Below are 23,387 nucleotides of genomic sequence, written 5' to 3'. Positions count from 1 at the left end.
GATGCCAGCAGTGTGGATTCAATTCCCACACATGATGGACTATCCTTCTCATTCCTTACCTGAAGCATGGTGACCCTCAGGTTAAATCACCAGCAGCTGTCTGTCCCTCTCTGCAATGGGAGAGCAGCCCTACCGTCTGGTAAGACAATGGTGTCTTTGCCTTACCCGTACATGGGATGTGGGCATTGATGGCTGGGCCAGCATTTATTATGCATCCTCAGTTGCCCTTGGATGTAACTGAGTGGCTTCCCAGGTCACTTCAGAGGGCAGCTAAGAGTCAACCACACTGCCTGCTGAGCTTTTCCAGCAATTTCTGATTTTGTCAACCACACCACTGTGGGTCTGGAGTCACGTGTAGGACAGACCAGGGAAGAACGTCAGTTTCCTTCCCTAAAGGATATTAATGAACTTTTACACAACAATTAGCAATGGTTTCATGGTCAGCAAGGGGCTTCTATGCCAGATTTTGTTTTAAATATTCAAATTCCACCATCTGATTTGAACTCGCAGTCCCAGGTCATTAGTAGGTCTCTGGATTAATTGTCTAGTAGCAATACCACTAGGCCACTAAATGAGAGCCTGAGAAATGTTGACATTCAGAGGGACCTCGGCATGAATCATGTGATATTAACATGCAATAAAGCAAGCAATTAAGAAAGCAAGTGATATATTAGCTTCTAAGGGATTGGAGTAAGAGAGGAAAGATTTAAAGGGCCTTGGTGAGACTGTGTTTTGGTCTCTTGGCCTAAGGAAGGATATGTCTGCCAAAGAGGGAGCAACAAAAGTTCACCAGCCTAATTCCTATGGGGATGGGATTGTCCTGTGAGGTGAGATTAAGTAAGTTAGGCCGGTATTTCCCAGAGGTGACCTAGTTTTTAAAATTTCAGGGGTTTTATAATGTTTCCCTTTGTTTGGAGAATCTAGAATTAGGGGCAGCAGTCTGAAAATAAGGACAATGATGAGGGAATTCTTCACTCAGAAGTTGTGAATCCTTGCAGTTTTCTACATGCAGGGGCTGTGTTGCTCAGCTGTTGGGTATGTTCAAGGCAGAGATTGATAAGAGATTTGGGGGGAAATGGAGTGATCTGGAGATAAGGCAGGAAATTGGCTTTTGGTTAGAAGATCAGCCATGATATAGTTGTTTGGCACAGCAGGCTCGATGGGCCAAATGGCCTAATCCTGCTTCCAGTTGCTGTATTTATGTTCTTATTGAGTACTTTATAGTGAAAATAAATGTGTGAAGTATCAGTAGACCACTGTCTGTGTGTCTGTATGTGTATGGCTAGGAGCGTGTGTGTGGGTAGGGTTATATGTGTGTTGGGGGTTGGAAAGGTCTGTGAGAGTGTATGTGTAGGGATGTGTGTGTATAGTGCAGGAGTGTTTGTATCTATCTGTGAGTGTGCATAGATAGGGTTGTGAGTGTAGGGGGGTGTTGGGTAGGTCTGGAAGTGTGTGTGTGTGTGTATGTGTGTGTGTGCGTGCGTGTGCGTGTGTGTGTTTAGAACCTGAACTCTTATTACTATCATTAATTGTTCCAGCACAGAGACAGGTTAACCTTGCAGGTACAGGGTCCCCAAAGACGACTGCATTTCAAAACGAGAAAACCATGGCTGTTAACACAGCTTCTTGTGCTGGCTTCTTGTCACAATGCAAGATCTCAGCAAAATTGTTAATGAATGTTTCCCCAGGAACTGTGATCAAAGTGTACTTTCTTCCTTCTGCAAAAGAGAAAGAACTTGTTTTTCTATAAGCTCTCATAATCACAGAACATCCCAAAGCACTTTACAGCCAAAGAAGTGATTTTAAGAGTGCAGCCGCTGGTGTAAGATAGGAAACCCTATCACCAATTTGCACACAGCAAGATCCCATGGTCAGCAATGGGAGATTGACCAGACCATTTGTACATTGTTTCTTGAGGGATAAAGATTAGCCACTACACCAGGAAGAACCCCCATTCCTGCTTTCCTTCTTTGAAACGGTAGGTGCAAAATCTGTGATGCCGCCCTGAGAGGACAGTTATTGCTTCAGTTTATTGCCTCAGCCAAATGACGTACCACTGAAAATCCGGCTCTTCATCAACAGAGCACAGTGTGTGCTAGCCTTTCCTTTATGTGCTCAAACCTCTGGAGTGGGACTTGACACCATGAGCTTCAGTCTCAGAGGCGATTGTGCTACCTCTCAGTCACAACTGACAATTGACAGGAAAACCTAGACCTTTTCTGTTCTAGGGACATCAGCAGTCAGGCTGTCAAATTGGACATTCTTCTTATTTAAGCCACAGCTACTTGACCTTGGGAGCATCACAGTTGAACCTGAATTTTTTATAACACAGCATTGTCTTTTCAACAGTAGGCAGTGATCAGGAATAGGTATCCTTAGTAACTCCCTTTGCACCAGCCCTACATCCACACCCCCAAACACACACACACACGCACTTCACAAAGCCAACAGGTCAATGGTGGTGCCACAACTGCATCTTCAGCTGCAATTAGCCAAATTGGCACAGGATGGAAACATTGACTCAGATACTAACCTGCCTTCCTGTTTTTGCTACCAAAGTGGATAAACTCACACTTATCCACATTATACTTCACCTCCCATTCATTTGCCCACTCATTCAACTTGTCCAAATCACACTTAAGCACCTCTGCATTATAGAAACATAGAAAATAGGAGCAGGAGTAGGCCATTCCGCCCTTAGAGCCTGCTCCACCATTCGGTACAATCATGGCCGATCATCCAACTCAGTCCCCTGTTCCCACTTTCTCCCCATACCCTTTGATCCCTTTGGCTCTAAAAACTATATCTAACTCCTTCTTGAAAACATTCAATGTTTTGGCCTCAACTGCTTTCTATGGCAGAGAATTCCACAGGCTCACCACTTCCCGGTTGAAGACATTTCTTCTCTTCTTAGTCCTAAATTGCCTATCCAGTATTCTTAGACTGTGACACGTAGTTCTGGACTCTCCAGTCATCAAGAACATCTGTGGGGAGTAAACCTGGAATTGCATGCGATTTCCTCAGCTTCCCCCTGTCCCTACTCCCCTATCCTGGCACGATCTGTCCCTACCTCATTCCTCTTCAGTTAGAATCCTCAGCCTGCCTACATGCTCTCTGATCTTGATTCTCAAATACCATCCTAAAAGGTTCAGACGCTACTGCCTTCATCCCAATTGGATACATTTAGATTGCCAACCGCACCCTCCCAGATTGTCCTGGAGTCTCCTGGGTACTGGAGCTATGGCCTTAACTACTCCATGGATAGAGCTCTTTCTGGAGAGCAAGGAATTGTGGGTGTTATTGCCACCATTATGATTCAATTCCCATGAGGATTGGCATGGGTCTAAACAGAGTTTGTCTATTAACAACTTCCTCAGCAACCAACACTGGCTAACCTATAGTCCTCAACGTCTTGTGCAATGACCTCTAATTGCTTTCAGTGACCCGTACCCTCCCTCCTCATCTCTCTTCCATTCTGACTGATTCTTTATTACTGTCTACACATTTTCGCTCTTCCCTACAATTTCCATTTCTTTTTCACACTCAGGTTCTCTCTTGCTTTCCCCACACGCATTCTTCTTGCCCCATTCTCTCTCAATATCCTTTTCTTCCTCTTTCCTCCCTTGTCTTTCTCCACTCTACCTGTTCCTCTTCTCTCTCATTCGTTTTTCTCCCCTGTCTCATTTCTCTCACTGCTGCTCTTTTTGTCTCTATCCCTCCCTCCTACCACCATTCCCTCCTTTCACTCTTTCTCACCTCTTTCATTCCTCCCTCTGCCCTTTCTTTCCTACTGACTATTGCTGTCACACTCTCGCACTCCTCCCATCTCCATGAGAATTATGTTTCTGTCACTATCGTATCCAATTACTTTCTCCTGTAAAATGTGGGAATTCCAACAGATGCTAGAAACTGAGCTTTTCATTCATTAACAGATGTTTCATTGTTTATACAAAGAAGAAACAGCCTCACAAAAAAAGAGTATTTTTAATAACTGCAAAGTAGGAATGACATTGAGCCGAACAGTCTGAGGACAGTGGACTCAGGCTGAGGTGGGGGAGGGGAAGCCAGCACCATCCGACGTCATTCCCCATATACTCAACATACCTGAGCAGGAACAAACAAAAGAGACAATAAAATCAGGTTATTGTCATCTTGTGGCTTTTCTTTCTCTCTCTCTGTACTTTGTGAGATTTTATTTATATTTCCCATTTCGCAGCTGTTGAGTAGGAACATTTCTGGCATTTAATGATTTATTCGGGTCTCGAGTAGTGTTTGCTTTATTGTTAATTGCTATGAAATAAATCCCAAATTGGCTCGACTCTGTATATTGCTGCTATAACTTACTGTCTCCCCTCCTGCTCTGCCAAGGAGCTGCTCACTTTAAAGCAAGCAGCGCCATCCACAGACAGCATCGAGCATTTCAACCTCAGTACATTGAATTTACGCCAGATAAACAGATTTTAAAAAACGGAAAGAACTAGCTACCATCAGTTCTGAGGAAGGGTCACTGGACCCGAAACGTTAACTCTGATTTCGCTCCACAGATGCTGCCAGACCTGCTGAGCTTTTCCAGCAATTGCTGATTTTGTTCCAGATAAACAAATCATTTGGCCCAATTGATCTCCACACCAACTCCACATGAGCCTTTACCACATCATTTCATTGCACCCCATTTGCATAATCTTTGATTCCTTTCCCATATATGTGTCTATCTAGCTTCTCCTTCTAAACATGTACACAGTTTGCCTCACTTGCTCCCTGTGGCTGTGGGTTCCACATTCTCAACATTCTCTAGTTTTAAAAATAAACCTGCTGCTGAATTCTTTATTGGATTTGTTAGTGACATTTCTTCCTTTATGATCTCCAGTTTGGTCTGCACAACGAGTGAGAACTTTTTTTTACTTCTCTCCTTTAAACTGAGTAGTGAGGAGAAGGGAACTGGTGATGGTGTGTGGTAACTCAAAGGGACACAACAGGGTAATAGAGCAAAATAGCAATTTAGCTCATAATAGCCAGAGCGTGACTGGAAAGGAGGGACAGTGCAAAATTACAAATGCAGATAAGGCCAGAGATTGCCAAAACGTTAAAAAGGCTCTGTTTCTGAATATGCACAGCCTTCGTAGCGAATGAATGAATTGTTAGTATAGATAAAATTAAGAACTATTAAAGAACTTAAGAAATTAAGAACTATAAAATTAAGAAATTAAGAATTAATAACTATTACACAGACATGGTTGCAAGATGACCAAGACTGGGACCTAAATATTGAAGGGTATTTCACATTTCAAACAGATAGAAAAAACAGATAGAAAAAATAGGGAAAAAAAGAGGTGGGGTAGCTCTGTTAATTAAGAGTGTCAGTAGTACAGTAGTGAGAGAAAATCTTCGTTTGAAAGACGTCGAATCAGTTTGGGTAGGGAAACAGGAAAGCTAAGAGGTGATGGCAAAGATTAGTGGCTGGGAGGGAGGTGATGGCTTAGTGGTATTGTCGCTCGATTATTAATCCAGATTAATATTCTCGGGACCCAGGTTTGAATCCTCCCACAGCAAATGGTGGAATTTGAATTCAAAACAAAGATCTGGAATTAAAAATCCACTGATGACCATGAAACCATGCTGAGTGTTGGAAAAACCCATCTGGTTCACTAATGTCCTTCAGGAAAGGAAATCTGCCATCCTTACCTGGTCTGGCCTACGTGTCACTCAACCCACAGCAATGTGGTTGACTCTCAACTGCCCTCTGAAATGGTCTAGCAAGCCCCCATGTTCATAGACAGCTAGGAACAGGCAATAAATGTTGGCCAGCCAGCAACACCCACATCCACGAGTGAATTAAAAAAAAGCTTGATAACCAATCTGGGCTCTGCAAAACTCCCATTAAGAACAAACGAGTAGCAATAAAATAATCTAGTGTTAATTGGGTCACAGACTTTGGGCAAGAGATATAGAGGGGAGGTGGTGAAGAACTTACTCGATTTATTCGAGGCTGATAGGTAAATTTTCAACAGAAGAGGGAGTTGCAGGTTATGGGGTGCATAGGTATGAATTATAACACATATAACTCTGGCAGACAGGAAAGTGGAGCTGAGAGCACGAGGAGATCAGCCAAGATGATAATGAACGGTAGAGCAGGCACCTCCTCCTGTTCTGTCGTTTATATATTCTGCAGTTATGTGTTTAACAGTGCAAATGGGAGCCGTGTCTGTGTGTCGTGTAGCAGCAGAGACAGTCAGTGATCTCAGAGGGAAACTGGATGGGTACTTGAGGGAAATAAACTTACCAGGCTAAGGGGTTAGAGCCTGGGAAAGGGACTGACTATGGCATGCTCTAGAGCGAGCTGCCAGGCATTGTCAGAAAACATATCTTGTTCACTGATGTCCTTCAGGGAAAGAAATCTGTCGTCCTTACCTGGTCTGGCCTACATGTGACTCGAGACCCACTGAAATGTGGCTGACTCTCAACTGACCTCTGAAATGGACCAGCAAGCCACTCAGTTCAAATAAACTAGGGGCAATAAATGCTGGCCAGCCACGAATGAATAAAAATAATTAAAATAAATAAAGGTCACTTGTAGGGGTAGTTTATAGACCTCCTAACACTAGTTACACTGTAGGACAGAGTATACATGAAGAAGTAAATGGGGTATGCAAGAAATTTATCACAATAACTATGGGTGATTTAATGTATATTTAGATTGGGCAAATCAGATTAGCAAAGGTAGCCTGGAAAATTAGTTTATAGAGTGCATTTTGGGACATTTTCTTGGAATACATTCTGGAGCCAACCAGGGTGCAGGCTACTCTAGACTTGGTAATGAGGAATGAGACACGCTTAATAAATAACGTCCTGGTAAAGGAGCCTGTAGGCGTCAGTGATCATAACACAACAGAATTTCAAAATCAGGTTAAAGGGGAGAGATGTGGGCCTAACACTATGTTTTAAACCTGAATAAAGCAATGTATAGAGAATTAGCTTAAGTGAACTGAAAAACTGTATTATGAAGTAGGTCAGTAAAGATACAGTGGTAGGCTTTTTAAGGAGATATTTTATAACTCTCAGCAAATATATCTCAGCAAGAAATAAAGACTTTTTTCAAAGGACGCACATCAGTGGCTGAATTAAGGATAGTATCAACTTGAAAGAAAAATATACAAATGTGTAAAGTGGTAGGACAGAAGATTGGCAAAATTGGTGGCGTAGTAGACACTGAAGAAGGTTTTCTAAGATTACAGAGGGATCTTGATCAGATGGGTCAATTGGCTGAAAAATAGCAGATGGAGTTTAATCTATATAAATGCGAGCTAATGCATTTTGGTACAACAAACAAGGGTAGGGCTTATACAGTTAATGGTAGGGCTTTGGGTAGTGTTGTAGAACAGAGAGCCTAGGGGTGCAGCCACATAATTTTTTGAAGTTTGCATCACATATAGACAGGGCGGTTAAAAAGGCATTTGGCATGCTTACCTTAATTGCCTAGTCCTTTGAGTATAGAAATTGGGAAGTAATGTTGAGGTTGTACAGGACATCAGTGAGGTCTCTTCTGGAGTACTGTGTTCAGTTGTGGTCGCCCCATTTTAGGAAGGATATTATTAAGCTAGAGAGGTTTCAGAAGAGATTTACCAGGATGTTGCCAGATATGGAAGGTTTGAGTTATAAAGAAAGGCTGGGACTTTATTCACTGGAGGGAAAAAGATTGAGAGGCAATCTGATAGAAGTTTATAAAATAGTGAGGTATAGATAGAGTTAATGGTAGTTGTATTTTCCCTAGGATGTGGATTTCAAGACTGGGGGCACATGTTTAAGGTGAGAGGAGACAGATTTAAAAAAGACATGAGAGGCAAATTTTTTTCACACAGGGTGGCTCATGTGTGGAATGAACTTCCTGGGGAAGTGGTGGATGTGGGTACAATTACAATGTTTAAGAGACATTTGGATAGGTACATGAATAGGAAAGGTTTGGAGGGATATGGGCCAGGAGCAGGCAGGTGGGACTAGCTTAGCTTGGAATTATATTTTGGCATGGACTGGTTGGACTGAAGTGTCTGTTTCTGTGCTGTATGACTCAATGATCAGCGAAGAATGACAAAAAATAACCAGAAGGGAGAAAGTAGAGTGTTGAGAGAAACATAGAACATAGAACAGTACAGCACAGTACAGGCCCTTCGGCCCACGATGTTGTGCCGACCTATTATCCTACTCTAAGACCAAACTACCCTGCATACGCTACATTTTACTATCATTAAAAGTTAGCCAATAGTATCAAAACAGATAGTGAGAGTTTCTACAAGGATAACTAAAGCAAGTGTTGGTATTCAAGAGAATGAGTCTAGGAATCTGATCATGGAAAATCAGGAAATAGTGGAGGTATTGAACTTGTATTTTATGTCTGTCTTCACTGTAGAAAACTTAGAAAACTTTCCAAAGATGCTTGAAGATCTGGTGATGAGTGGAAGGGACGAACTAATAATAATCACCATCGGCAGGCAAAAGATATATTGCAAAAATTATTAGACCAAAAGGATGACAAACTGCCAGGATCAGATGGCTTGTATCTGAGGGTCATAAAAGGAGTAGCTGCAGATATAGAGGATTCATTGATTATAATCTTCTAAAATGCCTTAGATTCTGGAAGGATCCCAGTAGATTAGAAAATAGCAAATAGAACACCTGTATTCAACAAAGGAGACACTCAGGAAAAATGGAACTATAGGCCAGTCAGCCTGACATCTATTATATAGGGGATTAGCAGGATATTAGAAATGAATAATGTGCTCAGGCAAAGTTAACATGAATGTGTAAGGGAAATTGAGTTTAACCAATTTATTTGAGTGTATTGAGGAAGTAAGAAGCAAGGTGGTTAAGGTGGTAGTGGGAGATATGTAGATTTGGCATACATCCATTTCCAAAAAGCATTTGATGAGGTGTCTCATCAAAAACAAGAATTCATGGTGAAGCGCACAGCTTATCAGCATAGGTAAAGGATTGGTTATTTCAGCTGATTGTAATTAATTTAGTGTCCAAGGATCAATGTTGGAACTTCAGGTAGTTACAATCTATATCAATGATGAAGGGACCCAATGTATAGTTGCAAAACATGCTGATGTCATCAGGGTAGGTAGAGAAGGAAGTGATCAAGAGAAAGGTAGAATATGATGTGGGAAAAAGGAGTGAACAATTCTTGGAGATATGCAGGAATGCAAAGTTGAAGTTAAAATCAGATTAGCCATGCACCTGTTGAATGCAGTGTAGGCTCGAAGGCCATATCGTTTGTTCTTGTTCTTTGCTCAGATGATCGGCTTTGATCATATTGAATGGTGCAGCAGGCCTAAAGGGCTGAATAGCCTATTCCTGCACCTCATTCTTCTGAAAGGTTTGAACCTTTTTTTTCAAAGAAAGGAACTTCAGTCTGTTCAGTCTTTCCTCAGATTGTATTAACAGCCTCTCAGTTCTGGTATCATCCTTATCAATCTGTTTTTGCACCTTCTCCAGTGCCTATCTTTTTTAGAAATGTAGTGACTAGTATTGGAGCCATGCACAGTATTCCAAGTGTAATATCAAAACTATCATAGAGCTAAAAACAAACAAAAAAAAAGATTGGAGAAGCTGGGACTGTTTTCCTCACGAAAGAGAGGATTCAGAGGAGATTTGATAGAAATGTTTGAAATCATGAGAGGTCCGAACAGAGTTGATATTTAGAAACTGTTCCCATTGCTAGAAGCCTTGAAATCGAGTGCACAGCTTTAAGGTAATTGGCAAAAGAAGCGATGCAGACACAAAGAGAAATTTTTTCACCCAGTGAATGTTTGGAATCTGAAATGCGTTGCCTGAGAGTGTGGTGGAGGCAGGTTCAGTTGAGGCTTTCAAAAGTGAATTGGATCCTTATCTGAAAGGAAATTTTTCCAGGAGTATGGGGGAAATGGCAGGTGAATGGCACGAGGTAAATAACTCGTTGGCAAAGCCATCGCAGACACAATAGGCCGAATGGCCTCCCACTGTGCTGGGACCATTTTATCATTCCAAGAATTTGCATCTAAGATGGTGCGTTATCAGGTTTGCAGAATACCTCAGTGTTGGTGCTGGATACAGCACAGACCAGTGCTCCATGTCCACTCAGTCACCAGAGCCAGTTGTCAGACAGGGATGAGAGGGACCCCAAACCATGTTTTCACACTGCATTGTTACTTGCTATTGTTGCTATTCCCTAAGTCACTTCTCTATTGTAAACCACCTTCCACGGTCTCACGGCCGAGAGTGAAAATCTTGCGTTTTGACAGTTGTTGTATGCCAACAGCATCATCAAAGGGAAAATAACAAAATCTTAAAACAAATTCAGTGTCGACATTACTGTTTTGCCTCGGTTAGGAATTGAAGTGATATAGAGGCATATCGATATTCTGGCAACATGGTCTGTTCGTTTTGGCTGGAGACCAATTGTGGAATTCCCAATGTAATGCTCCATGCAGCCCTGTAACAGATAATATTTAGAGATGGATCATCTCTAAAGCCAGCTCTCTATGTAATCTCATAGTGTGTCATATTCCCAATCATCTGTCTATGACACTGTTGGAAAGCAGACTTAATTCCAGCGATGTGCTTATCACTGGAAGGTCACACTGAGCTCCGCTCCTGTCAAGCGAATCGGTTCAGCGTGAGTTTGTACTGTCAACTGCAGGTAAATTGCAGACCAGATTGAAGGGTAGAATTTTATTGTTCCTGATCCCTTTTTCCTGTTCACTGCCATCCCATGCAATTGCCTGATGCACTCAGACAGAACAAAGCCGTAACCTGACACTTGCAAGGAAATCAGCTCCAGTAAATACCCCAAAGAGTTGCCTTCGTCGGCCCCTTTAGTTATCAGCACCATGGGATCCACGCTTCCTGACTGCACACAACTGCAGGTCACGCTGCAGTAATACAGCTTGCATTTACCCCCAGTGCACACAACACGACAAAATGGCCTAAATACTTCACATGGTCGAGCCAGATGGTTCGTAAGAGAGAGAGCTGGAGGGAGCGGGAGAAGATTTAGAACAGAGAGACAGTGAGAGCAGGAGAAGAGTAAGGAGAGATGGAAGGAGCGGGAGAGGACTATGGGGAGATGGTGGGAAAGGGAGGAGTAAGGAGAGATGGAGGAAGTAGGAAGAATAAGGAGAGTTGGAGGGCACGGAGGAATAAGGAGAGATTGAGGGTGTGGAGGATTGATAGGCTGGCGGTAACAGAAGGATTAAGATGAGAGGAAGTGGAGTGAATTCAGGAGATATGTAGTTTATTTATTGAAGGATATGGAGTTTGAAGCTTAGACGAGGGTCAGACACATGAGGATTGGATTGCAGCATTGACGCACAGTGGAAAATAAGTTTCAGCCAGGATTCCTGATGGATCAAGTTCCTCTGTTCTCTGCCGTATGGTTTATAGAACACGACCCAAATTTTCTCCATTAAAGAGGGAGAAAGGATCATCTTAATCCATTCTGACAGCCCTCCTGGATTCTGGATATTGTGTGGGAACAGAACGGGGTGTGGATGCAACACAGCTATGGAATCTCTTAGACAGCATTGCATGGAATTTACTGCCCAGCAACAGGGAAAAGTCCATGCTCCATATGTGCCTCCCTTCACTCTTTTATTTCAAACTCATCCAACATCTCCCTCTGTTCCTACCTCCCTCATCTGTTTAACTAACTTTCCTTAAACACACTGACCTCACCTACTCCCTTTGGTAGGCTATTCCACATTTCCAAATTCTCCCAGATTCCCTGTTATATTTATTAGTAACTATGCTGTATTCATAGCCTCATTCTTTGGTCTCCCAGCAATCATCTACCATCTAACCTGTTGAACTGTTTCATTATCTTAAAGATCTCAATACAAGTCCCTTGTTCCCTTATCTTTCTAGAGAAAGGAGTCCCAGCCTGACCCATCTTTCCAAAAGGGTACAACCTCTCAGTTCCAGTATCATCATTGTGAATGTTACTTCTGCGCCTTCCTCACTGCCTGGAGATCATTTGTGTGATATAGAGCCCAAAACAGCTCACAGACTGCACTCCCTCAGTACTGCACCTCTATCAGAGCGGCACTCCCTCATTACTGCACATCTATCAGAGCGGCACTCCCTCATTACCGCACCTTTGTCAGAGCGGCACTCCCTCATTACCGCACCTCTGTCAGAGCGGCACTCCCTCAGTACTGCACCTCTGTCAGAGCGCCACTCCCTCAGTACTGCACCTCTGTCAGAGCGGCACTCCCTCATTACTGCACCTCTGTCAGAGGGGCACTCCCTCAGTACTAATCCTCTGACAGAGCGGCACTCCCTCAGTACTAACCCTCTTACACAGCAGCATTCCCTCAGTACTAATCCTCTGACATTGCGGCACTGTCTGACTAGTGTACTGGGAGTCCACTCTAGGTTTTGCAAACAAAGGTTTGTGTTTGCATATTCCACGGCATGTCCTCATGCACCTTAAAGCAAATGAAGTGTTTTTTTACCAATGTAGAATGAATGAAGGAGACGAGGCAGCCAGTTTGTACAGCAGTGAGGTCATTGATCAGATGACACAGGTCAGCGATATTGTTTGAGAGGTGGATATCCCACAAAGAACACTGCACAGAACTCTGATGGTTTTCCAATCTTGGATCTTTTTTGGAAAACCTGACAGGGCAGATGGGGCAGAAACAGCGAATGCTGGTGAGATACAGTAGCACTGGCAGCATCTGCACGCAGAGAAACTGAGTTTGTAGAGTCTCAAGTCTGGTATGACTTCTTCAGATGCATTTAAGTTTAAGGTCTCATCCGAAAGGCAGTAGCTCAAGCAGTGTGGCACGCTGTCAGTGCTGGATGGAAGCCGAGGCGAGTGCATGGAGCTGGATGGAGCTCTGTATCAGTCTAGAGTCTAAGCTCGGGTCTCTGGAATGGGACTTGAGTCTGGCAACTTCTGACCCAAGAGGCCCTGGTTCTGCTAGTCTGGAAACTCTGTGTTATATAGGGTTTGGACGCTGTGCTGTCATTAGTCTGATGTGGTTTTGTTTTCTCACTCAGGGGAAGCCGACGGAGGTACAGCCCACAGCCTCAGTGGGGCAATGCAAAGACCAAAGCTGCCAGCGGGAGAGAGCATGTAAAAATCAGCTGGAGGAACACTGTCTCCCTCCAAGGCAGTGACGAGGCAACTATGAGCCTGACCTTTGACGGTACACCAGAGGGAGCGAACAACAGGAGGAACCGAGTCAAGATAAATGCGGGCCATCCAGTCCAGTTCAGCACACAGTTCAGTTTGACTTTGATGTTTGTTCAGCTCCTGTTTGATGGTGCTGTGCAGATTACATAGTTCTGAAAATTCCAGCATTCCTGTGTTTCAGGGAATCCACATCCCTGGAAATAACCAAAGTGGGGGGACTCTGGGCTGGTTTCAAAGTAGCTTTCAATAAAATGTGAATGAATCGGACTAGTATGGGCTACTTTTGACTCCACTATTTCTTGTTCTGCTGGGACATCGGGAGCTTTGAGATCGCAGTCGTTCAAGGACTTTGATGGCTAAAATACACATCAAACCCTCAAACTCTGGCACTTAAAGGAGAGGCAGTGGGTTAGTTTTCATGTCACTAGACTAGTCCTTTATTCCTTAATGGGATGATGGTGTTGCTGGCCAGGTAGCATTCATTACCCATCCCTAATTACCCAGAGGGCAGGTAAGAGTCAATCACATTGCTGTGGGTCTGGAGTCACATGTAGTCCAGACCAGGTAAGGATGGAAGTTTCCTTCCCTAAAGGATATAGTGAACCAGATGGGTTTCCCCCCAACAATTGACAATAGACTCATGATCAACATTAGATTCTTAATTCCAGATATTTACTGAATTCATATTCCACCATCTGCCGTGGTGGAATTCAAACCCAGTCGCCAGAATGTTATCCAGGTCTGTGGATTAATAGTCTAGTGATAATACCACTAGGCCATTGCCTGCCCCAAATAATTCAGGACCCCAGGATAATGTTCCAAGGACAGGGGTTTGAATCCCACCATGGCAGGTATAAAATCTGGAGTAAGAAGCTAGCCTCATGGAGACCACATAGCCATTAAAATAAAACAAATAACTGTGGATGCTGCACAGTACTTGAGAGCTTTTCTCCAGTAATTTCTGTTTTTGCACTGTAGATTGCTGTCAAAAGCCTATCAACTTTCACCGCCAGCTGTGCCCTGACTGGCCTACATGTGACTCCAGACCTGCAGCAATGTGGTTAACTCTTAACTGCCCTCTGGACAAACTGGGATGGGCAACAAATGCTGGCTGAGCCAGGGACACCGACATCCCAAGAGATAATGAGAAGAGACTTCTGTATCTTCAGATAGAATGTGTAGCACCAGAACCGGCTCTCAGCTTTGCCACTCCAGGCTGGGTTTTATACTCCATACACACACCTCCTGTAATCCCTACTTCCTCAAACTCCATCAGCACTTGCTGTTCAAACTTTGTTGCTCATCCGTTTCTTGAGGCCGTCCCTTAACCATTTCAATGTTATTATCCTCAGTTACTTCCTGTAGCTCCCCACTCCCTGCGAAAGATATTTCTCCTGAATTCCTGATTGTATTTTGTGCGGAGAAAGAGAAATGGAGTTAATGTTTCAAACTCCAGTTTGAAGAGGAGTCGTATTGGACACAAAATGTTAACTCTGTTTCTCACTTCACAGATGCTGCCAAAGCTGCTGAGTTTCGCACAGCGCTCTCTGCGTTTGTTTCAGATTTCCAGCATGTGCAGCGTTTTGGGTTTATTGGGGTTGGCAGTGACTGTCTTGTCTCAATGGACACTAGTTATTCCCTTGATAATCAGTGCTAAGGCCTTCAGCTGCCTCGATCCAATTCTCTGGATGCCCCCACTAATCCTGTCCATCTCTATACCTTCTGGAATAACTGCACAGAGCCCAGTATCCTGTCACCAAGTCACCTTTTATTTACATGAGCACAGTATGTGGACTCTGACCAGCTAGCTCAGAGCCAGTCCCTAGAGTGATGAGGCTCTCTGATACTCCTGTTTATGTCTGTCAGCCAGGGCTCCCTGAATGGCCCCAGGTTAACAGCCTCAGTCAGGAATCTCATACTCAATGAGATCCATCTGGCCAAGCTCATTCCAATCACTACATCCCTCCTTCTGTTGAAACCATCCTCACACCACAAACCACCCCCCCAGGAGCCCTGGCACAGAAGAAGAGGGGCACAGAGAGGTATACAGGGATGTATTGTTAGGGGAGGGGCTTGGAGAGATACATGGGTGTACACTGTAAGGACAGGAGAATAAAGACAATCACAGAGGTGTATATCATAATGAGAAAGGAATAGTAATATCAACAGAAGCATATACAGTATGGAGGTGGAATAGAGAGGTATGCAGGGTGTGTACGGTATGGAGACGGGGAATAGAGAGATATAGGGTGTGTACTGCGAGGAGAGGGGGATAGAGAGGTATTTGGGGTGTATATGGAATGGAGAGTGGAATAAAGAGGTATATAGGCTGAGTACTGTAAGGAAAGGGAAAAAGAGGCATACAGGGGTGTGTACGGTATAGAGAGGAAAATAGAGAGGCATACAGGGGTGTTTACAGTATAGAGAGGGGAAATAGAGAGGCACACAGGGGTGTGTACAGTATAGAGAAGAAAATAGAGAGGCATACAGGGGTGTGTACAGTATAGAGAAGGGAAATAGAGAGGCATACAGGGGTGTGTACGGTATAGAGAGGGAAATAGAGAGCTTTATAGGCTGTGTACTGTAAGGAGAGGGAAATAGAGGGGGTTAGAGAAGTATATAGGGTGTAAACGATATGGAGAGGGGGTTAGAGAGATATACAGGTGTGCATACAGTATATACATGAGGCTTTTAAAGAGATCAGATCTGTACAAAGATGAGAATCACACTTGTAAGGGAATCAATGCTAATGTCTTAACAACCCCTCAACGAGTAACAATCAATGGATTAATTTATCCCATTAAGCATGGACTTTGAGAAACTGCAGCCAGCCAACAAGTGTAAAGATGACCAGCATTTCGATATCAATCTCCCTCTGCATGTTCTATCTGTGAAAAATATTCAGATGAGTTGCCATTTAACATCAAGTAGTTTGACAGTGATGCTGAATAGTTCTGTCAACACAACAGCAGAAAGCCAATAACAATTGCTTTCTACTTCCAGCCTCTGTCCTTGTGAATCGGTAGCATTTTATTGCTTGTTAATTTCCAGAGTTATTGAAGCTTTTCAGGCTGTGAACATCACAAACATGCTTGAAATTCTTTGAGGTCAGGTTTTTAACTATTTCCACATTAGGGTGTGGGATATCAGCTACAGCCACAGGGTTTTGTGAACCATGTCAGCTGGAGTTCAATGGGGTAGCATTGAAGTCTGAAGGCCATGAGTTCAAGTCCCACACTTGGACTAAAGCACATTACGAGGCTGACTCTCCCAGTGCAGCACCGAGAGTGTGCTGTATTGTCAGGGGTGCTGTCTCTTGGCTTGAGAGTTTTAGTGGAAGCCTTGACTGTAAAAGATTCCATGATACTATCTTAAACAAGGACAGGGGAGTTCAGTCTAGTGTCCTGGCCAATTTTTATCCCTCAATCAACATCAATAAAGGAGATGATCACATTGCAGCTGAAGGGAATTTGCTGTGTATGCGCTCCATACTGTATTTCCTATATATTACATCGATATCCACACTTCAGAACAAAGTACATGATAGGAGTCAGTGCATCCTGAGGTTGTGAAAGGTAACCTAAAGATGCCACGTTTTTACACCCTCAGGATGCTTGTATCGTTCTCAGGGAGAACAACTCAGTAATTCCTTTAATAAAGGCAAAATACTCTAGCAGGTGCTGGAAATCTGAAATAAAAACAGAAAGTGCTGGAGAAACTCAGCAGGTCTTGCAGCATCTGTGCAGAGAGAGAAATAGAGTTAACGTTTCAAGTCCAATGTACATTAAAGAAGTTTCAAAGAAATCGGATCAGACTCAAAACATTAACTCTGCTTTCTCTCTGCACAGATGCTGCCAGATCTGCTTTGTTTCTCCAGCAATTTCTGTTTTTATTTGTTAAATCTTCAGTCTCTACTGTGAACTGCTTTTAACTCTGTTTCCTTCAATTCACATAAAATGGCTGATTTTAAATGTTTCTTTGCAGCTGCAGGAGTGTTTGATCGAGTTCAATTTTCCTTTCTCTCTCTTTCTTCTGGCTTTGTATTGATTCATTTATCACCTTGTCCTTCATTCCCCTCAAGTACAGCAAGCCTCTTAAACACTTGCTTAGGTCTTTTACACTAACAACATCCAGGATACCTTTCAAACTTGCTCAAATTATCACAGCTACCATAAAACGACACTCACAAAATTTGACACCATCCAGGACAGAGCAGCCTGCTTGATTAGCAGTGCATCCAACACCTTCAACATTACCTCCTTCCACCACTGGCGCAAGTGGTTAGCAGTGTGTACCATCTTGCACTGCAACAACCCACCAAGGCTACTTTGAGCAGCACCTTCCAATCCCACAACCTCTACCATTCAAAAGGACTTGGGCAGCAGATACATGGAAACAATCTGACAATAAATGCTGGCTGAGCCACTGACACTCATATCCCATGAATTAATAAGTAAATACACAGAAGGGTTTAAGATCATGAAAATGACACATAATTCTTCTAGAGATAGTAGGAACTGCCGATGCTGGAGAATCTGAGATAACAAGGTGTAGAGCTGGATGAACACAGCAGGCCAAGCAGCATCAGAGGAGCAGGAAATTATCGCATAATTCTTCTAATTCCTTTATGACTTTTCTCCTGAGTTGCTCAAAGTACGGTGCTGGACATTAATCTTTAATTACCGGTGGCTCCAGGATAATCATTGAATAATTGCAATTGCAAATAAGGAACACATATAAATATATAATTACGTATGTATGTACAATATATATATGGAATACGTAAGGAATGCTGTAACAATGATCAATTGTTAATTGTATAAATTCAATATTAAGCCTGTGTAGGTAGATGACTCTCATTAGATAATGACATGTACATATATAATTATGTTCAAAGGGCCTGTGAGCAGCGGTGTCCCACCGGGATTGGTGCTTGGTTCCCTATTGTTTGTCATTTATATAAATGATTTGGATAAGAATTTAAGAAAAAAGATTAGTCAGTTTGGAGATGACACCAAAATTGGTGGTATAATCGACAGTGAAGAAGGTTATCTAAGATTACAAAGGGATCTTGATCAATTGGGCCAATGGTCCAAGAAGTGGCAGATGGAGTTTAATTTGGATAAATGCAAGGTGTTGCATTTTGGTAAAACAAACAAGGGCAGGACTTATACCGTTAATAGTAGGGCCCTGGGAAATGTTGTCAAACAGAGATCTAGGCTTTCAGGCACATAGTTCTTTAAAAGCTGTGTCATGGTAGACAGGGTGAGGAAGAAGGCTTTTGGCACGCTTGCCTTCATTGCTGAGACCATTGAGTAAAGGAGTTGGGACTATCATGTATTTTGTTCTGAAGTGTAGTTATCGATGTAACATAGGAAACACGGTATGGAGCACGTACATAGCAAGCTCCCTCCAGCCACTTTGTGATCATCTCCTTTAGTGATGTTGATTGAGGGATAAAAACTGGCCAAGACACTAGAGTGAACTCCCCTGTCCTTGTTTAAGATAGTACCTTGGAGTCTTTTACAGTCAAGGTTTCCACTACAACTCTCAAGCCAAGAGGAAGCACCCCTGACAATGCAGCACTCTCCCAGCGCTGCACTGGGACAGTCAGCCTCATAATGTGCTTTAGTCCAAGTGTGGGACTTGAACTCATCGCCTTCAGACTTCAATGCTACCCCATTGAACTCCAGCTATGGCTGTATCTGATATCCCACACATGTTGTGGTTGTACAGGATGTTGATGAGGCCACTTTTTTGGAGTACTGCATACAGTCTGGTCACCCAGCTGTAGGAAGGATGTTATTAAATTGGAGAGGGTGAAGAAAAGACATACAAGGATGTTGCTGGGATTGAGGGGTTTGAGTTATAGGGAGAGGCTGGAGAGGCTGGGACTTGTTTTCACTGGAGCGTAGGAGGTTGAGAGGTGACCTTGTAGAGGTTTATAAAATCATGAGAGGCATAGATAAGGTGAATAGCAAAGGTCTTTTCCCCAGGGTAGGGGAGTTGTAAACTAGAGGGCATATTTTAAGGTGAAAGGAGAAAGATTTAAAAGGGACCTGAGGGGCAACTTTGTCACACAGAGGGTGGTTTGAATGTGGAGTGAACTGCCAGAGGAAGTGCAGGTAAAGTTACAACATTTAAAAAAACATGTGGAAAAGTACATGAACAGGAAAGGGTTTAGAGGAAGAAAGGCCAAACGCAGGCATATGGGATCAGTTTAGTTTGGGAAACTTGGTTGGTACGGATGAATTGGACTGAAGGGTATGTTTCCGTGCTGTATGACTATGACTCCATTGAGGTGTAGTGGTAATGTCCCTACCTCTGGGCCGGGGTGGGGGGGAGGTGCGGCGGGCAGGTGGTGGGTAGGCTTGCGTTCAGGTCCCACCTGCTCTGGGGGTGTGTCATAGCATCTCTGAACAGGTGGATTGAAAATGTCTGTGAGGAAATGTTCAAAGGGCACATTTGTGCCAAACAGCTTCAGCTCAAGTCCCACCTGGCCTGGAGTCTGAGCAATTCGATTCATTTTGTTTTAATAAAAACTCGCCTTAGCTTGGTTGTCCAGGGGGCTAGCGTGTGGTTCAGAACAAACAACAACAGTCTGGATTTGATTCCTGATCCAGTGGAGGTAGACGCGGGACATGAGGATGGGAGCCAATGGCAAAGCAACGCAAATTATAAACCTGCCTAGCGAAGAGACAAGGTGAAACATAAGCAGAGTATGAACCAAGGAGCTGCACACCTCACTCACTCACTCACTTGTAAGGTACTGTATGGGTCAGTGTAGCTTGAGATGCTGGCTTTCATTTCCATTTTGTGTGGACATTTAGGATCAAGTCTCACCTTTTTCAACATTCAATTTTTTTTTATCATGGTACCTCTTTTAGGAGCTGTTAATTAGTTGTTTTGTTTCTCATTTACTCAAACAAGAGTAAACCAGCCTATATACAGATTAGGAGTATGGCCATTTGGCCCCTCAAGTCTGCTCTGTCAACCAATGAGATCATGGTTGATCTGATTGTTCCACATTCCTGCCTATTCCCACGAACCTTTCGTCCCATTGCTCATAAGAATCTATCATCTTTGCCTTAAACTTATTCAAAGACTTTGGTTCCACCGTATTTTGAAGAAGAGAGTTCCAAAGACACAATAGTGAGGAAAACAATGCTCAACACTTTCTTTACTGACGACCCTTCATTTTTAAACAGTGACCCCAGCTCCAAATTCTCCCACAAGCAGAAACATTCTGTCCACATTCACCACATCAAGACAAATACCCCTTTAAGGTGTTATTCACTGGTTAGTTTTTCTTTCTTGTGGACCTTCAATAGAGTATCTAAAGGTACTTGCACACTGGTCCACTCACTTGGATACTTGGGAAGTACATAGTTTGAATAATAGCAGCAGTGTGGGTTCGATTCTTATTCTGGCTGAGGTAAAGATGGGAGCTCCCTGTGAGAGTAGGGGGCAGTAGGAAATTGCCATGAGTCAAAAACCTGCCTCAAACAGAGCAGACATGGAATGGAAACAGACACTTTCTTAAATTATTCATTCACAGGATGAGGGCATCGCTGGCTAGGCCAGCATTTATTGCTCATTCCTAATGGCCCAGAGGGCAGTTAAGGAGTCAACCACGTTGCTGAGGGTCTGGAGTCACATGTAGGCCAGACCAGGTAAGGATGGCAATTTCCTTCCCTAAAGGGCATGAGTGAACCAGATGTTTGTTTCCTGACAAGCACATGGTCGTCATTAGCCTCTCAATTCTAGATTATTTTAAAAAGTCAAATTCCACCATCTGCCATTGCAGGATTCAAACCCAGGTCCCTGGCTTAACAGTCTAGCAATAATACCACAAGGCCATCACCTCCCCCTCACTTGCCAGAAGATGTATGAAGAGACACTTATTGACTCTACTTGTGGCTTGCAGATGGTGTATGTGCTGCTCTGCCAACCACCATTTGATTGGGGTAATTTTCTGTCCATTTCCTTTGGCTGGCTGAAAGGGCATACTTGGTTTAGTGTGGTCAGGGAAAAATGATGAGAAGTGGCTCCCTTTGTTTTTAATTCATTCATGGGATGTGGGCACCATTGCCCATCCTTGGTTGCCCCTGAGAAGGTGGTGAGGTGTTCTCAGTATAGAGACACACAAAGTGCTGTTAAGAAGGGAGTTCCAGGATTTTGATCCAGTGATACTGAATGAACAGCAATATATTTCCAAGTCAGGACAGTGAGTGGAACTTGCAGGTTTCCCATGTAAGTGCTGCTTTTCTCCTTCTAGATAGTACACACTGCTGCTACTGAGTATCAGTGGTTGAGGGAGTGAATCTTAAAGGTGTTGAATGCGATGTGAATGAGCTGTGCTGCTTTGCCTTGGGTAGTGTCAGACTAATTGCATGATGTTGGAGCTGCACTCATCCAGGCAAGTGGGAAGTATTCCATCATTCTCCTGACTTGTGCCTTGTAGATGAGAGACATGCTTTCGGGAGTCAGGAGGTGAGTTACTCACCCAAGTGTTCCTAGACCTTTACCTGCTTTTGTAGCCACCGTGTTTATGTTGGGAGTCCAGTTCACTTTCAGAAATAGGTCTTCAACAAGATGCAGTTTATTACATGATAGAAATCAGGTCCTAGTTACATGAGTAAGTGAGACATTGTCATTAAGACCTTTGTATTTGAGTCTTCATCCAACAAGATCCTACGATGTCCTGCCTTTTCCCCACCCAAGCCCTTTTGACATCATCAGGTTTGATGGAGTTTAATGCAGTCTCCAACAGTAATCCCTTTAAAACTTTAAAACTGGCTCTTGGTTTTCTCTTTCACTGACATGCCATTAGATGTAAGAGGCACCGTGATAAACAGGAACCTCCCTTTCTATCCATTGCCCCTTTTTGGGAAATATATGACTTTTTGGTTGCCTCTGAACCAGGAGGCCTGAGTTCATGTCCTATCTGATAACACCTCGGAACAGGTTGATTAGAAATATGAATAACCAGGACCAACACTTCACAGTTTCCCAAAAAACCCATTAACACAACCAACAATTCCACTAGGAGTTGGCAAAAGGGGTTGGGAGTGGAGGGAGGTGGGAGAGAAAGAGGGGACAGTTTCCATTAACAATGGCAAGAAAACCGGAGCTGTAAACAATAAATTAAGCCTCCATTTTAGTACGGAGACATCAGCAATTTCTGCTAACCAGACTCTTTATTCCTATGAAAGTGGGTGCGTGGGGAATTGTCTGTTATGCTTCTGTGGGCACACTAACTTCATTAAGAAGCTGGATTGAAAATCGTAAACAGCATCAACACAAAGATGTGAACTCTCGTGACACTTTTTTTTCTGTGGAACATGTGGCAACCTAACTGTCAGGGTTTAGTAAGGCTGTCACGTCGTTAGAATTAAAGGAACTCAAATTTGATTTATAATGATGCGACTGTTTTATGAACTTAGGAGACTGAGAGACGTTAAGCCTGTTTTTTGCCAAGGCATTAACAGTCATCGCGAGGGATATTTTCTACCCATACGTCTCGAGGCTGCATCATTCATGCAACATTCTTTGCTAGACCTCTTGTACTTGTGTGAATCATTTGGGAATTCTGTCTCTGCTGCCTCTCATTTCTCCAGAATTATCAGACTGAACAAGAGTGAGATGTGTGTTTTGTTTTAACATATACTAAGGCTACTTTGTGTCAGACACTGCGTTGTCTCTCACACACATCTATAGAAATTAGTTGCACCTTTATTTCAAAGGGAGTGGAGTGTAAAACTATATAAAGGCATTAGTCAGACCACAGCTGGAAAACTGTGAACAGTTTGGGCCCTTACATTAAAAAAAAATACACTGGCATTGGAGGCAGTCCAGAGAAGGTTCATTAGGCTGAGATCAGGTATAGAGGGGGGTAGTAGGAACTGCAGATGCTGGAGAATCTGAGACAACAAGGTGCAGGGCTGGATGAACACAGCAGGCCAAGCAGCATCATAGGAGCAGAGAGGCTGACGTTTCGGGCCTAGACCCTTCATCAGAAAAGGGGGAGGGGAAGGGGGTTTTGAAATAAATAGGGAGAGAGTGGGAGGCGGATAGAAGAGGGATAGAGGAGAGGATAGGTGGAGAGGAAACAAACAGGTCGAAGAGGCGGGGATGGAGCCAGTAAAGGTGAGTGTAGGTAGGGAGTTAGGAAGGGGATAGGTCAGTCCAGGGAGGACGGACAGGTCAAGGGGGC

General features: G+C 43.4%; 1 protein-coding gene across 1 annotated transcript in view; it reads left to right on the top strand.

The window, feature by feature from the left end:
* The window catches only part of dph1 (diphthamide biosynthesis 1), a 281,422-nt gene extending 267,984 nt beyond the window's left edge, over nt 1-13,438 (top strand). The window contains exon 9 of the mRNA XM_048612751.1: nt 13,036-13,438. Coding sequence (XP_048468708.1) covers nt 13,036-13,155 — 120 coding nt within the window. The 3' untranslated portion in view covers nt 13,156-13,438. The remainder of the gene's footprint in view (nt 1-13,035) is intronic.
* The last annotated feature ends 9,949 nt before the right edge of the window (nt 13,439-23,387 follow it).

The sequence above is a fragment of the Rhincodon typus genome, chromosome 26 (genome assembly GCF_021869965.1).
Source record: "Rhincodon typus isolate 14 chromosome 26, sRhiTyp1.1, whole genome shotgun sequence".
Lineage (NCBI taxonomy): Eukaryota > Metazoa > Chordata > Chondrichthyes > Orectolobiformes > Rhincodontidae > Rhincodon > Rhincodon typus.
The sequence above is the reverse complement of the archived record's forward strand: the minus strand, read 5'-3'. Positions and strand labels throughout refer to the sequence as shown.